The sequence below is a fragment of the Histoplasma capsulatum genome, genomic scaffold, assembly GCF_000149585.1.
Source record: "Histoplasma capsulatum NAm1 scaffold_12 genomic scaffold, whole genome shotgun sequence".
NCBI lineage: Eukaryota > Fungi > Ascomycota > Eurotiomycetes > Onygenales > Ajellomycetaceae > Histoplasma > Histoplasma mississippiense.
In genome coordinates this window covers 716,985-733,070 of record NW_001813971.1, presented here as the reverse complement: position 1 = coordinate 733,070, position 16,086 = coordinate 716,985, and the positions used below count along the sequence as shown (strand labels likewise).

Sequence of the window (16,086 nt, the reverse complement as noted above, 5' to 3'; positions counted from 1 at the left end):
ATATTTCAGAATTAATCAAAATTGAATGTTTTGTGATGAAATTGATTGAATGATTATTAATATTTTTACAGATCTCTAAGCAGCAGAGCTTCTTGCAGCACTCTGAGCAATATATAAAATTAAATAACAATAAAAAAATTGTTGATTATTCAATTTATATGAACAACTATTTCATTTCTATTGCTCTATTCAATTATTTTTAAAAGCAAAAAATTGAAGCTTGTGAAACCACTCATTTTGTCAATCTGCCTCCTCTTTTACAAGCACTGAAGAACTCTGAATTATTCACTCATATTTCTTTCAATACTTTATATATTGTCTTTTAAAATAAAATTCTTTGTTTTGTATGAAAAGACAATAATGTAGTTTTACTACTGTCTACAGTTCATAAATCAGACAGTTTCATTGAATGTATTTAGAAATATTCTGAAATCAATTCCATCAATGACTTACAGATTTGATATCTATTTGATGATAAATATGAACAAGTTATAAAAATTTCTATCATTATTAATGATTACAATCATAATATGAATGGGATTGATCTAGCAAATCAGTATAAAGCTTTCTATGAAACTCATATACTCACTAATCACACATGGTTGTCAATTCTATACTGAATTATTGATCATGTAATTGTCAATGTTTATATTCTTCATTAATTGATTATTGCTATTTTAAATTCTACTACTGCTCTGAGCTCTATTATTGCTTCAGACTCTGCTGCTGCAAATTCTGACTTTATTATTTTATCTTATATTCAATTTCATCAGCAGTTCTATCTTCAATTTCTTGAATTTTCAAACTTTCTATCTTTCACTTAATCAAATTCAGATCTAAATCATCATCAAATTTATCTGTCAGAATTTCAAACTTATGTTTGATGTCAGTATAAAAGAAAAAGAGTAAAGTAGAATAAAGATAGAGCTTCAAAATCAAAATATGATTGTGCTGCATGTAATAATATTTCTCTCTGTTTGAAAAGTCAGTGTTGGCAGAAGTTCCATTTTATATCTTAATTAAAGCTAGATCAAATAGATTACATAGATTACACAAAAACACATTAATACAGCTAATCTATCATATAATCCAGTAGATTTCGCGTTTTTAATACACCAATATACACGCTAAAAAACGGCGCTAATTGTGCCTCGCGGCCAGACGAGGGGGATATGAGGTAATCACGTGCGGTGGAGGGCCGCCTAAGCAACTAGTGCCCAACACCCCCCCCACGCGCCAACGTGCGTGATGTGTTTCTATGAATCTTCCATGCTAGCTATCTCAACTTGGATCATTCTAAAATCTGCTACATACAGAAATTTAATCATTTTTGTTGTTATCAATGAAAAGTTTTAATAAATCAATGAAATGTTTAAATACCACTGTGCTCATAGGTTTGATTATGTAAGAAACCCCGCACTAAGGTGCCAGTGCTAGGCCGGAATTAGCGATAGCCCTAAAGATATGACATCGCCGAACATAACACCACCAACGTCATATCAGAATATGACATCGCCGAACATAGCACCATCAATGTCATATCAGGTTTGAAATCAAGGCATTATCTTGCCACTTGCATCATACTATGCCATCTACATCATAGCAAGTTCGATCTGCTTATGATACTGTGTGTATATAGCTAGCAGCTGGTCCAATCTTCTAGAGACCAGCAGATCATTCTGTTATAATCTGACCTCTATGTTCTACACCCTCAATATCTAACTACTTGATCTGAATCCTCTCTGATATATCACTGTATTATCTCCTACTGCTTGATCCTCGTAGAGTCCTAAGGACCAACCGAAATATAAGCAGCCATTTCTAACATCGCTGCTTACAGATTAATCCGTTTGCTATCATATTCTCAGTGGGAATATATTTAATAGAAATAATGCTTTCATTCAATTGTGTGTGAAAATAGTGGAAGTGAGTGTTGATATGCTTGCTGTGTGCTGTGATCATGGCAATAATAGCTAAATCAATCAAATTTTTATTATTTACTTTGATAAGCAAAAGGTTCTTTGCTGTAATGAATTCTAGTTTCATCATTATATTGTATAACCACATTGCTTCATATACTGCTTCACCGAGTGCCATGTATTCTGCCTCATTTAAATTTAAAGAAACACAAAATTGTTTGAATGAATATCATGAAATTGATGCATTTATTAATTTGAATATAAAGTTTAAAATAAATTTACATTCATCATTCAATGATTCTGCTCAATCTGAATTTGTATAATTTATTAACAAATATAATGTGTTGAGAAATTCATTGATTTTGTTCCTGAAGCTTTTATATAAGATGTCTAAATTGCTTATTTCTTTTAAATATTGTATGATGTAGAGAAAAGCTTTTTACATTTTAGATGTAGATGCAGTATTCTTCTGCATTAATAGAAATACTGCTCATATAATGTAGCGTACGCAGCTCAGTAGGATAATACACGTCTGATTCTCTAAAAGATGAAGATGGGCGGACGCCCCTATATATACATGCTTGTTTATTTACAGTGATTGATTCCTGCGGAAGGAGCGATCGCAGGGTTATAAAAGGAAGGATAGAAGCCTTGAGTAGGGGCGGAAGAAGGAAGGGGTGGAGCGGAAGCTCTGGGAATCAGCGAGGGGTGGGTAGGGGCGTAAGTACGCCACAGTCCCCCTGTCGGAAAAAGGAGCGGTCGCGGAGAATGAGGATGACGTCGAAAGAAGGTGGTAGAAAATATGAAACGCTGCGGGTGCTAAACCTAATGAGGAAGATGGGGGCGTAGGAGGCGGGACGCTAGGCCTTTTTGAATATGGGTCGATATCATTTATATAAAAAAGGGCAGGTAAACAAGGGGCTGGGACAATAAGGCGATAGGATGCCAAGCGGACGTCATAAGGAAAGAGGTTGGGTAGCGGTTGGATTCGTTGTCGAAAGCGAAAGAATACCCTGGGCGAGAAAGGCCTTGTGTAAGATAAAGAGACCAGCGGAAGACAGCAAGGAGGTTGAGAGAATAGAAAGGATTAACAAGGGGATTGAAGACAAAAGACCGTAGAGCAAGCAGAAGGAATGGAAGGCGGAAGATTTGTAGGTGAAAGAAAAAAAAGGGGGGGGAGATTCTTTGTGTGGCGGGGGCCTTCTGACGGAAGGCTGGGGGTTATGTGGGTGAATGGAGCCGCAGGCATATAATGCGATCGTTTCCCCTTCTTCTTCCTTCTTATTTCCCACATCCTCCCTGTCTTGCAGTATCGAACGACGTCAACGCAGCAATACGCGATAGAGCGACACCATTATTCATCCGCCATAGGGCTGCTGAGCGAAGCGTTGGGCAAAGATTTCGGGCGAACCCTAGCAGAACCTGCGAAAGAGTCCACCGCGCGTTTACGAGCCGACTTACTTCGACACGATGGGTCCCAAAAAGACATCTGGATCATCAAAGGTGGGAGGAGCAGGCAGCCAGGGCGAACGACTTGGCCAGAGCGGCACGAAAAAGGCCTTGGAGAAGATATTCCGGTCGCTGAGTCAGGAGGAGCGTGACGCCCTTCTTCATGTGAGTGAGGAAGAGGGGGAACTGGAGGAGGCGGACGAGGAGACGGACGAGGAGACGGACGACGGAGCGGAAAAGCCGGCATTTCGCACAGCGGGTGAGTTAGGACTGTTTGATCCCGCCAACCTCGGTTTATACATTTTCCCCGGGGCCGATGGGTGTCCGATACTAACGCCTTATCCGTTCGCAGACCTGAAGAAGTCGTGGCCTTCGAAAACGCGTCGATTTTCAGACGAAGATACGGATGTGGAAGTGGACGCAGGGGGTGAAGAGGATCCTAGGGGGGCAGCAGCGGGGGACGAGGCGGACGAGCCAGAGCTGGCAGAGGTGGTTGAGGAGGCCAAGATGAGCGGTGGGCGACGGTCGTCTATTTTATCTTCTGGAGGCCGTACAATCGACTGTATGGCGCAAGATCTGAAGGTGTTGGGGCGGCCGCCTAACCTTGACAAGCATAATCTAGACGTTGTCCAGGCCGCTCGGAAGGAATTAGACCGGATTGGCGAATTCAAATACCAATTGCGTAAGGACCTACCGGCTGATCCAGCCTTGGGGAAGGTCTATCGTAAGGTAGCGCGAGAGGGAAAATATCATTCGTTTACGCTTCACGACGGTCTCTTGTTTTTCACCAACGATCGCCTCTGCATCACGCAAACCCTAGCCGAAAGCCTTATTCGCTTGTGTCATGACGCAGCCGGACATCCAGGGCTTCATCGGACGGAAGACATTGTTCGCCGATCCTTCTTCTTGCCTCACGCTCGCAGACGAATCCTCGATCGCATTTCACGATGCCCGAATTGCCAGCTGTCTAAGCCACCCAACCACGCTCAGTGGGGCAAATCACACCCCATCTCGTCCCCGAAAGAGCCGTTCGAGGTCCTCTCGATAGATTTCATTACCGGACTGCCCGTAAGCGACAGCCGTGACACTATATTGACAGTCACGGACAAATTCTCCAAAGCCGTGATTCTAGTCGCAGGGCAAGAGAAGTGGGACGCGCCGCGGTGGGCGGAAGCGTTCTATAAGGAGGTGATCTGCCGCTGGCAGCCCCCGCTGGCGATTATCTCAGACAGGGACCCCAAATTCACGTCGCAATTTTGGAAGTGCGTTCTTCGGTTGATGGGAGTCAAGAGCTGGATGACGACCGCCTACAATCCTCGCTCAAAGGGCCAAAGTGAACGAACCAATCTCACTGTCGAAGTCACCTTGCGAGCGCTTCTCATAGGCAAGTATGAAGCGGGCTGGAACGCCCTGCTCAACCAGGTGGAAAGAACGTTAAATTCGGTAGCTGCCCACCCGGCAGCGATCTCTCCTTTCGAGTTACTCACGGGCGTGAAACCAAGGTGGCTACCATTAAAGAACGAGGAAGCTCCGGCGGACGTAGCTGAGTTCATCGCCGCACGGGACGCAGTGCGGCGGGACGTCCTGGATTTGTACGCTCTCGCAAAAGCCAAGATGGCCGAGTCCTTCGACCGCTCCCACTCTCAGCCAATCATTCGGGTAGGCGACTTCGCGTTCCTGAACCTGGCCCGCAAAAACGAGAAAGGGTATGTCGTTCGAGGATCCTCCAAACTTTCGCCCCTGCGAATAGGCCCATTCAAGGTCGTCGAGAAGATCTCGGATGTCGCCTTCCGCCTACAGCTTCCCCCCAAATGGCGTATGCACCCCGTTATTTCCGTCATTCATTTGGAAAAGACGCTCTTACGTCCCGCAAACCTCGAACACCCGCCACCCGAACCAGTCATGGTAGATGGTCAGCCACAATTTGAGATCGAAAAGATCATCGGAAGACGCATGGAGAGCGGCGAGACCTACCTCCAGATCAAGTGGAAAGGATACGAAGACCCAACCTGGGAATCTCTCGACGTGATCGCAGAGGATACCCCGGACCTTGTCAAAGCCTTCATGGCCAAGAAGCCGCGCGGTCGACCGCGTAAAAAGTAAGAAGAATGCGAGAGAGAAAGGAGTGAGAAGGAGAAAGAAAATTCATTACCAACCTATTTTTAGCTACCCGATCGCGCGAAAGAAAACAAAAGAAAAGAAGGAAAGGAAGAAAAAGAAAGAATAAAGGAAAACACCCCCCTCGATCATACCCCACCTTCGTCCACCCAAGCAAACGACGCAAGCAGCAAGAAATCAAAGGCCTTCCGCCCCATTCCAGAGACAACAAAGGAAATACCCCCTTCCGCTTCAACCCCTTCACCAATCATCCTCGAGCTCATGTTGCAGCTTGGCCTCCTGCCTAGCAAGGCGTGCGTCCCAGAATGCAACGTCCGCCGACAACCCACCATCCATAAGGTCGCTGAAGCGTGCCCCGCTGGGCAGCTTGAAGAAACGGTTATTGGCGATGGTATCCCCCGCAGCTGAAACCACAGCGAATTCGCCAATCCGGTCTAATTCCTTCCGAGCGGCCTGGACAACGTCTAGATTATGCTTGTCAAGGTTAGGCGGCCGCCCCAACACCTTCAGATCTTGCGCCATACAGTCGATTGTACGGCCTCCAGAAGATAAAATAGACGACCGTCGCCCACCGCTCATCTTGGCCTCCTCAACCACCTCTGCCAGCTCTGGCTCGTCCGCCTCGTCCCCCGCTGCTGCCCCCCTAGGATCCTCTTCACCCCCTACGTCCACTTCCACATCCGTATCTTCGTCTAAAAATCGACGCGTTTTCGAAGGCCACGACTTCTTCAGGTCTGCGAACGGATAAGGCGTTAGTATCGGACACCCATCGGCCCCGGGGAAAATGTATAAACCGAGGTTGGCGGGATCAAACAGTCCTAACTCACCCGCTGTGCGAAATGCCGGCTTTTCCGCTCCGTCGTCCGTCTCCTCGTCCGTCTCCTCGTCCGCCTCCTCCAGTTCCCCCTCTTCCTCACTCACATGAAGAAGGGCGTCACGCTCCTCCTGACTCAGCGACCGGAATATCTTCTCCAAGGCCTTTTTCGTGCCGCTCTGGCCAAGTCGTTCGCCCTGGCTGCCTGCTCCTCCCACCTTTGATGATCCAGATGTCTTTTTGGGACCCATCGTGTCGAAGTAAGTCGGCTCGTAAACGCGCGGTGGACTCTTTCGCAGGTTCTGCTAGGGTTCGCCCGAAATCTTTGCCCAACGCTTCGCTCAGCAGCCCTATGGCGGATGAATAATGGTGTCGCTCTATCGCGTATTGCTGCGTTGACGTCGTTCGATACTGCAAGACAGGGAGGATGTGGGAAATAAGAAGGAAGAAGAAGGGGAAACGATCGCATTATATGCCTGCGGCTCCATTCACCCACATAACCCCCAGCCTTCCGTCAGAAGGCCCCCGCCACACAAAGAATCTCCCCCCCCTTTTTTTTCTTTCACCTACAAATCTTCCGCCTTCCATTCCTTCTGCTTGCTCTACGGTCTTTTGTCTTCAATCCCCTTGTTAATCCTTTCTATTCTCTCAACCTCCTTGCTGTCTTCCGCTGGTCTCTTTATCTTACACAAGGCCTTTCTCGCCCAGGGTATTCTTTCGCTTTCGACAACGAATCCAACCGCTACCCAACCTCTTTCCTTATGGCGTACCTAACCCTAACCCTAACCCAACCTCTTTCCTTATGACGTCCGCTTGGCATCCTATCGCCTTATTGTCCCAGCCCCTTGTTTACCTGCCCTTTTTTATATAAATGATATCGACCCATATTCAAAAAGGCCTAGCGTCCGCCTCCTACGCCCCCATCTTCCTCATTAGGTTTAGCACCCGCAGCGTTTCATATTTTCTACCACCTTCTTTCGACGTCATCCTCATTCTCCGCGACCGCTCCTTTTTCCGACAGGGGGACTGTGGCGTACTTACGCCCCTACCCACCCCTCGCTGATTCCCAGAGCTTCCGCTCCACCCCTTCCTTCTTCCGCCCCTACTCAAGGCTTCTATCCTTCCTTTTATAACCCTGCGATCGCTCCTTCCGCAGGAATCAATCACTGTAAATAAACAAGCATGTATATATAGGGGCGTCCGCCCATCTTCATCTTTTAGAGAATCAGACGTGTATTATCCTACTGAGCTGCGTACGCTACATGAGCGCGGAATGTGAGATAAAAGAGATTATATAAAAGAATTTTTAAAAGCTACATAAGCACAGAGTGCAATAACAAAAATGAGTAGATGTAAAAGAGAAGTTGATTGTATCAATTAACTATTAATAAATGCTAATTTATTATATAATCATTGTTTAGAATTGTCACTGAGCAAGTCTTCACTATATTTCAGAAAAGATTTTGATAATTATATAAATTGATTGTAAAGCATACAAAGTGCTTTTAACATCTCATAAAATACTCTATATAAAATGAGTGAGTATTTTTAAAACAATAAAAATCATATAATGATTATATGAGAAGTTAATTTTTACTTGATTAAACGATGTGATGGCAGGCGGGCGGCCGAAAGAACCCGGCCCCGTCGCCATTTTGCGACGTCCACTCGCCAGGCTGTGCCGCCACGCACCCTTCCTCCAACATGCACGCATCCAATCAGAGTGATGGCCATGCTGCACCACCTTTGAAACGCTCCTCTGCCAGCCCGTTTTCATTCACCTCAACCACCCTCCCTCACACCAAGCCAGAGGCCACGCTCTTTTCGTGCCGGGCGACTCAAAATGGATTGCTCCCCCTCTGCCAGTCGCTATCTTCCCTTCAGGGAAGAGAGGTGGCCTTCTACCCTTCTCATTTCACTCCGGATGCGTCCGCGATGCTCATCAATGAGTTCTTCCAGCTTGTTGTCGTTTCCATATCACACCATCATCCTTCCTCTCATCTTTCCCCTGTTCTGCGTTCTATCCTCGTCCGCCCACACTCCGATCCCTCAGCGTCGTCGGCGGGGCCCCTTCTTGCCTGACTTCCAGCATGCCTGCTTCCCATGGGGCTGACGGTTGCGACTTCTCCGACGAGTCGGACTACGCCGACGATGTGTTTTCAGACCACAGCGACGAAAATACCGACGGGACTGAGGAGACCGACAGCGAGGACAGCGATGACAGTGATGCGGAGATCTCAGAAGAAGACAAGCTTCCTCCTCCCGAACATTATGAGGCCGAGGAGACTACTCTCGATGTCAAACGACTCCGGCAGCGCCGCTTGAGGAAAACCACAGTTGATAACATGGATAGAGTCCGAGACCACTGGCACCGGTGAGTGTGATCTCAAGTGTGGCCCAAACCAACCCGCTAACCGTGGAGAATCTCAGATACTGCGAATACATGAGGAGGAGGGATGTGCTCGACGCCTACCAGACCCTCTCAATCCAATCCCTTAAAGGGTTCCTTAGCTGGGCCTGCGATCAGCGTCGCGGTAAAGGGGGAAGAAGGCGGCCGGGGATCCAAGTCGTCAGCTCCCTGGAAACCTTCTGGAAGCAATTTTCCCAGGTCTATAAACAAGACACGGGCGACAGCATCGACCCTCTGATCATGGCACAAGCACAGGATGTAATGTGGTTCCTACCCTGCTGTCTGATCCTCTCCTGTCTTGATATCTCCGTCTAAAATATTGCGGCAGGTGATCGAGCTCATCGCCGATGAGAAGAAGCTCAGCCGCGAGAAGAGGCCGGGGGAGCCCATGTACGTTGACGACCTGGCGGAGTACCTCCGCGTGCTTCTGGTCACGAACGAGATGGAGTTTCTGGTCGGCTGGCTGCGCGTCGAGCTGATCCTCTTCTGCCAGATCGCGGGCGTCACGGGCAATCGGCCAGATGCCTTGACCCAGCTTCGGTATCGGGATCTGGAGCTCACGCTGGTCCGGGATCCCCATTCCAGCGCACCCCGTCTGTGCGTCGGGCTGACCGCCCACTTCACTAAGACTTTCTTGGGCATGAAGGATGCGTAAGTTTCCCCCCATGCTCCATGGCCGCCTTATTCCTTCACGAGCCGACTAACTCCCGTTCAGGAACACTTTTTGGCTTCCGGAGATCATCTACGACCCAACTCTGGTGCTCAGTCCTCATGTCTTCCTCCTGGGAATGCTGTTCTACATCCAGGCATTCAAGTCACCAGGTATCAGACGCCCCGAGGATCTCTACAGTCTGGGCGTCCTGAATGGACTCAATCAACAGCAACTACCGCTGCGGGATGATCTGGCGGACCTGTTCGTCTTCTGCTCAGCCGTCCGCGAAGGAGGTGGCGTCCGGATTGCGCATGAAATCCGGTTGACCACAGCGTCGGTGCGGACTCGGATGAAAAAGGGCGGCGAGATCACGGGCTTCCAGCAGGTCACGAAGCCTTATGTCCTCCGTGATGCAGCGGCGAAGGGTTTTAACGAGAGCTGTGAGTGTCCATCTGTCCCGTCCTCCCCTTCTCTCTTCGAGAGTGAGCACGCCTGTTGATGATGCTGCCATCGAACAGCGGACGTGAGCGATTCTCTCCAGAACCTGATGCTCCAGCACGCCAGCATCGATACGTTCCTCAAACACTATCTGGACCGAAACATCACCGCTGATGTCCTCAGCATCTACCGTGGCCTCGAGCCGCAGAAGGCGCTGATGAGGATGGTGTGCTCGATGAGCCGCTCCATCGACCCTCGCCGACCGTGGAAGCTTACGCCGGAGCAGTCGAGATCGGTAAATGACCAGCCACCCATCCTGAAGATCGCTCGAAGAGTCGCACACCTGAAGAAGCGCCGTGACTCTACCGCAAGCTGGCTCCGTGGTCGGGTGGGACAGAGGTACCGGCGGAAGGCCGAGAAAGACCGACGATGGGAAGCGAAATACAGGCGCCGGGTTGAGAAGCACGAGAGGCGAGATGAGAGATATCACAAGGCCGTTCGCCGGCTCCGAAACGAGAAACAACGCGCGAGGATCGAGCTCAAGCGTAAGATTCTAGAGCGATACCGGCAGGAACAACCTGTGATCGACAGCGAGCGGCAGCTCTCCGGAAAGGTCGTCGATGAGGACGTGAGAAGTGCACTGGAGCGGTCTGGGTACATGACGCCCGAACAGATGATCATGATCGACGCGGTCCTAACGCTGCCGCCAAAGACCCCAGAGGCGGAACTGCAACGACGGATCACCGCCATCCACGCTGTCAGTGCATACTGCGGTGCTGAGGAGGGGCCGCTCTGCCGTCGACGTGGTCGTGGCTCCAGCCCCAAAACGACCACCGTGAAACCAATGGCTGTCAAGGTGGAAGTGATGGTCCAGCCACCTTCCAACACACTCCTTGAGTCGGCCGTTCGAGCGGTCCGGACGGAACGACGGCCCAAAATATGCTTTCTCTGTTTGCAGAACACCAAACTCTCGCTGGCGGACCGAGTCTATTCATTCCATGAACCGGGGGACCTGACCAAACATTTTCAGAGGCGGCATCTGGAGAAGTTCCAGCCGATGGATTGCGATACCTGCAACGTGAGGCTGAAAACCCTGAAAGATCTTCTGTTCCATGCGGAAACTGCACACGGAACCGTTACACGTTCGCCCAAGTACAGGATGCTCGCAAAATCCGGTGAACCCGGTGCCCCGACTGGCCGTCTGCCACCGAGCTCCCAACCATCTTGGTACCCGCGTGGCAACCAGTGCGAGGAGGTCGATCATCAAGGTGGGAGTTCCATGTGTGCCTGGAAGCCCCCGCTCGTCTCACAGACCATTCGCAATTCCTCACGCCCCCACCTGCCCCTCCGTTTCCCGTTCGCATTTAATCAAGGATAAACTATTACCACTTTTTGGCTTCGGCACAAGCGGTTATATACCGTTTCTTTGCTCCATCTTCGCAGCAATACCCGCTGGTCGGCATTGGCCCATTTAAATATAATTGTTTTTCATTACTAGATATTTTTTATCGTTCAGCTCATTCAAAGATGTATTCAAATTTCTATCTGGCAATACCGTTGCAATTGTAACAACATAAAAATTCCCTGCGCCGCAAGGTCTCATCCAGATTCTAGAGAGGAGATTTTGATGTGCAGGGAAGAGCTAATGTGATATCATCGAAAACTCAACATCACCTTCTAGGATATTGGGTAATTAGTACTTATTCAGTGATAATGGCAATAATGGCAATTGCGATAGCGGTTGGTATCAATCTCAAGCAATAATGACCAGCAACCCGTTGTCGCCTCGGAGTAAAACTCACCGTACCGGGAATAGACAATTTAGGGTTACCAGCAAGATTAGTCAGCATTCTGTTCGCCCACCCATGTAGCTCATCGAAGTATAGGAATTAAAAACCGTCTCTGCCCAAGTGTCAACCCGAGGCTGTTGAATCTGTTGAAATAGAGAGTATGAGTTTGTATTTCTTGTTGATGCTTTCTACACTGGAGGCGGGGCAGTCTATATATATCAATTCCAGCCTCAGCCACAGCCACCGTGATCCTCAGCTACAGCGATATTCAACACTCCCACTTGATGGCAACCGCCACTAAAGGATGCCAGCGACTACTCTCACGGTTGCGACGAACCCCGTTAAAAGCCTTCAAAAAACCTCTGAGGGAAAAAGAAGGAAAAGGTGCAGATATGCAAGCCCACCAACGCGCCAAGAAGCAGCTAAGACGCCCTGCCAGTCATATCAGCGCTGGTGCCTTGCTAGGCTTCAACCATCAAAACGTGGCCCCCGGATGACGTCATAAGTAGAGACCTTCCAGACTCATGACATTGAATGATGGTCAAGAGCCTCATCTCACACACAGGGGCCCCATCGCACAAGAGGTCGAAATACTGAAATCAATTACAAGTCAGAATATATTTTGTAGAATGAGTACACTTCTTATAAGAAAGATTAAATTGAGCTTAAATTTTTTTCTGCTGCACTGAGATATTTGCTACTGTGATGATTAGTCAGACTCAAAGTAATATTCATGAACATTAACTTCTGATTTATACACTCAGCATGTCTATTGCTCAGATATGCATATCAAGAATATTCTGAGAGCTTTCACTTATAAGAGTGAGAAATAGTTTACTTAAGATATCTTTGTATATCTGATGCACCTGTGTTCTGATCAAATCAAAGTCTTCAGCTGTTCTTACACGTATCAGCTGGCAGAGTAACGATTGACCGGCGCCCGTATCAAAAGCAATACACGTACGGCCGATGCAGCGCCAAGGGTTGGTTCCCGCGTCTAAAAGAGGTTTTGGCGGCCAACCTTATTTAAACGTTACTACCACCATCTCCGCCATCGCCATTCTCCATTACAATCTCTAAGCCCATTTCCCCTGGGATCTCCTTGCCTTTTTTCACAACTCTTTGCCATCATCAATGACCTCAGCTACTGTATATTGCATCTGACATTTCACATTCTCTTTGATGAATGCCACCCTTCATGACTTTACTATTCCCGGGGAGCCTTTGAACTCTTAGGTCTGAGTTCTACTTAATACTATATTGTAATAGGAGGTATAGTTATAGTGTTTCCTGCTAATTTGCTCTCAAATTTCTCACCAAATCCATTAGCTCCCCCAGTCGTGCTTCAAGAGAGTTGATGCGATCACCTGTCGGGTCCCTTTGAGGAGTTGTGTAGCGTGTCTCCGGAGGAGTTGTGTAGCTTGTCTCCAGAGGAGGACTTGGATAGAGTCGATTGTTGGCTAGCTGCCTTAGCATGCCTTCAATGTCCCGCAACTTAGATTCTAGGTTATTTAGGCGATTTGTGATGGGCTCCGGGATCTGGCTATTTGGTGGCGCGAAACCGGGTGGTACTGTCGTCTGGGCCGTTCCACTGTTTGGTAAAAAGCCGGGTGGTGGTACTGCTGTACTACCAGCCGCTTCGCCACGGTTTCGTTGCCTTGTCAATGAAGGTGTGAAATCTGGAGGGGAAATTCCGGACGCGTCGTAAAGGCCCCGCAAGAGATTATCAACCCAGACGGAATTATGGTATCGCGCGACGGTGGATTTGGCATACCAGCACTTCTCTGACCGGCTCACGAAAAGCAACTCCAGGTACTGAAAGGGGGCATTTAAGTACCCGCCAGGTGGGGGATAACCGTATCGCCGAATAACTGCTCGGCTTACGATGCGTATGTCTTGTTTAGACGCACTCCTGAGAAGATCAATGCTACCCTCTTGAAATAAGGGAGGCTCGGTTCCTTGTTCTTCCATTGCCGCCTTGAAACCATCCACCGCAGCGTCTCCACCGACGAGATGTGCGGCAACTAATTCGTGGTCAAAATACCCTTCACATGGGGCCGGAGTTTTTAATAGTACCTGATGTCCACTTCCACTCCGCCTATACGACACAACCTGCTTTTCCATGTCGCCATCGTATACCCATCCATTGCGAGGATGTGATCTTGCAGCTGCAGATGGAACTCCAGGAGGATCACCTCCGCCTCCGGGGGGACCACCTCCACCACCTCCTCCTCCAGGGGGACCACCTCCACCACCTCCTCCTCCACCTCTTCCAGGGGCACCATCGCTTCCTCCACCTCCTTCAGGGGGACCACCACCTCCTCCACCTCCACCACCACTTCCAGGGGGACCGCCTCCACCTCCTCCAGGGGGACCACCACCTCCTCCACCTCCTCCTCCAGGGGGACCACCTCCACCACCTCCTCCTCCAGGGGGACCACCACCTCCTCCACCTCTTCCAGGGGCACCATCGCTTCCTCCACCTCCTTCAGGGGGACCACCACCTCCTCCACCTCCTCCACCTCTTCCAGGGGGACCACCTCCACCACCACCACTTGCAGGGGGAACCCGTCCTCCAGCGGGACCATTATCCCCCCCTGTTGAGTGGTCACGTTCCAGCCGGGCACGAAGATCATTAAACACAGGGTGATTGTGAAATGTGCGAATATATTCAGCCATGTGTAGTTGAACTGTCTTTCGATCGTCAGCTGACGTTGTTCGCTCTAGCATTCGTCGGTGAGGTACCCAGAAATTAGCCATGAATGCGTTGGCACCATCAGGTCTGTTTGTGTCAACCTCTTCTAACGCAGTCTGCAAGGCAGTTTCATCGAGGTTGCTAGATATACGATCAAGCACTGTCTTATAGAAATCTTCGGTGCGCCGATCGGCTCCCTGCACTGTTGAAGGAATGGGTTGTCGAACAATATTGTGGTTGTAATCTGAAAAGCTAGCTTCTACTTGAACCAAACGTGACGTGGCTCTCTCTTGAAGAGTAGGATATTCCGTCAGCACGCTTCTCCAGGCATCCAGGTCAAAGTTCGAAACCCCTCGAAGTTCTTCTAGTTCTTCCAATTCCACGTTGAAAATATGCCACAGGTCCGGATGAATATGACACAGCTCACTAAGCAGGCGATCTCGTCTGACATGATTATGGCGACTGCCCGAGGTTTCGGAGGCCATCGAGCCAGGAGTTGATGGTGGCTGTGATCGGGTTTCCGCTGGTTCAGCAAGCGACGGACTGCCAGCCCGTGAATGTGGGGTATCGTATTCAGGCGAGGCCGGTGACCCGGGTTGGTCGAATGGGATCGGAGTGGCCGGAGATGTTGTTCCACTGTTGGTGGATTGGTCCGCTGTGGGGTTACCGGTATTGAATGGGTTCAGAAAGGAAAAGAGCCGTCCAGCGCTCCCCTGCTCGTCACTCCGTTCCGCTAGATGAGTCCTTCTCGCTTCACGGTCAGGATCGTGCGCCCACGGAGTCGGGTGAGCCGCCCGTCCAGCCAAACGCCCACTACGGCGGGGGCGGGAAACCTCAGGGCTCTGTGCGCTGGCAGTATCAATAGGTGGCGGGCGGGACGGTGATGGCATGAATCAGGGTTAATGTTGAAGGGACCAGACCAGCTGGTCGGGGAAAGGAAAGTTTGAAATAACAAAAATATCAAATATCAAGAAATACCTAAGGAGGATATAGACGAGCGCTTGAAGAAGCCAGTCCAGCTGATTTAAGATATTGGGATCTATGAAGAGCTCTGGCCAGCAGAGAATAGCATTGTGATTGGGAAAGAAGAGTGCGAACGAAATATCATGAGGTATTTATTTCCTGTCTTTGTCCTTGCGAACTGTCAAATACCGTGGCCCTGTGGCTACAGCGTCATATTTCGTGGTGACCCCACATTTGCGACTCACATTCCGTGGCCCTGACCTGGTTAATAGGCACAAAAGTGTATTATTGTGTCTTGGTGATGAATTGACACCTGTCGGCCGTGTTGATCCGAAGACTTTCCTTACTCTCGGAAAAATGTACAGTACATGTACGGTACATGCCTAGATCGCGGGTCAGCCCTAGATAGAGTTGCGGCCCTTCTGCTTGCTCACAAGGTGCCCATAGATATGCAGTATTAAAATTATTTCATACGGTGTTATCGTAGCAAAACCCGATGTGATCGTTTGTAATGTCGAGTTCATATAAGCATGCCTTAGAAATGGAAGAACTTCAGCGGGAAGATAGAATGGGTTGAACAATTCAAAGCAAACATAAAACTGGTGTACTCGTTGATAAATTTTAATTTCATCCATGTTTATCGATCAAGAGGACTCCGCAATGAAGCAAGAGTAGATATACCAGGTTTACAGTGATGATGGATTCAATAAAAAGTTTCAAAGAGGAAAAAAATTCAAAAAGAATAAGCGAAGTACATCAAGATGATCAATAAACAAGAAAAAAGGGGTACCTCTACAAGCAAACAACAGCCCTAACCATTCTCAAACTCTGTGCCCTT

The 16,086-nt window shown here is 48.8% G+C and overlaps 4 protein-coding genes across 4 annotated transcripts; 2 read left to right on the top strand and 2 right to left on the bottom strand.

Annotated features, from left to right (window-relative positions):
* Nucleotides 1–3,389: 3,389 nt before the first annotated feature.
* HCAG_08768 (predicted protein) lies at nucleotides 3,390–5,471 on the top strand (the record flags this gene model as incomplete). Its single annotated transcript, XM_001536396.1, has 2 exons — nucleotides 3,390–3,627; nucleotides 3,721–5,471. The coding sequence occupies 2 exons, from the start codon at nucleotides 3,390–3,392 to the stop codon at nucleotides 5,469–5,471; spliced, it is 1,989 nt and encodes a 662-aa protein (XP_001536446.1).
* A 255-nt stretch (nucleotides 5,472–5,726) lies between these two features.
* Nucleotides 5,727–6,551, bottom strand: HCAG_08767 (predicted protein; the record flags this gene model as incomplete). The annotated part of the gene is made up of 2 exons (XM_001536395.1): nucleotides 5,727–6,220; nucleotides 6,314–6,551. 2 exons carry the CDS (start codon nucleotides 6,549–6,551, stop codon nucleotides 5,727–5,729), a joined length of 732 nt encoding a protein of 243 aa, XP_001536445.1.
* A 1,839-nt stretch (nucleotides 6,552–8,390) lies between these two features.
* On the top strand, nucleotides 8,391–11,178 carry HCAG_08766 (predicted protein; the record flags this gene model as incomplete). The annotated part of the gene is made up of 5 exons (XM_001536394.1): nucleotides 8,391–8,674; nucleotides 8,731–8,968; nucleotides 9,039–9,361; nucleotides 9,426–9,802; nucleotides 9,881–11,178. The coding sequence occupies 5 exons, from the start codon at nucleotides 8,391–8,393 to the stop codon at nucleotides 11,176–11,178; spliced, it is 2,520 nt and encodes an 839-aa protein (XP_001536444.1).
* Nucleotides 11,179–12,839: 1,661 nt separating this feature from the next.
* Nucleotides 12,840–15,175, bottom strand: HCAG_08765 (predicted protein; the record flags this gene model as incomplete). Its single annotated transcript, XM_001536393.1, has 2 exons — nucleotides 12,840–12,845; nucleotides 12,908–15,175. The coding sequence occupies 2 exons, from the start codon at nucleotides 15,173–15,175 to the stop codon at nucleotides 12,840–12,842; spliced, it is 2,274 nt and encodes a 757-aa protein (XP_001536443.1).
* Between the last annotated feature and the right edge of the window lie 911 nt (nucleotides 15,176–16,086).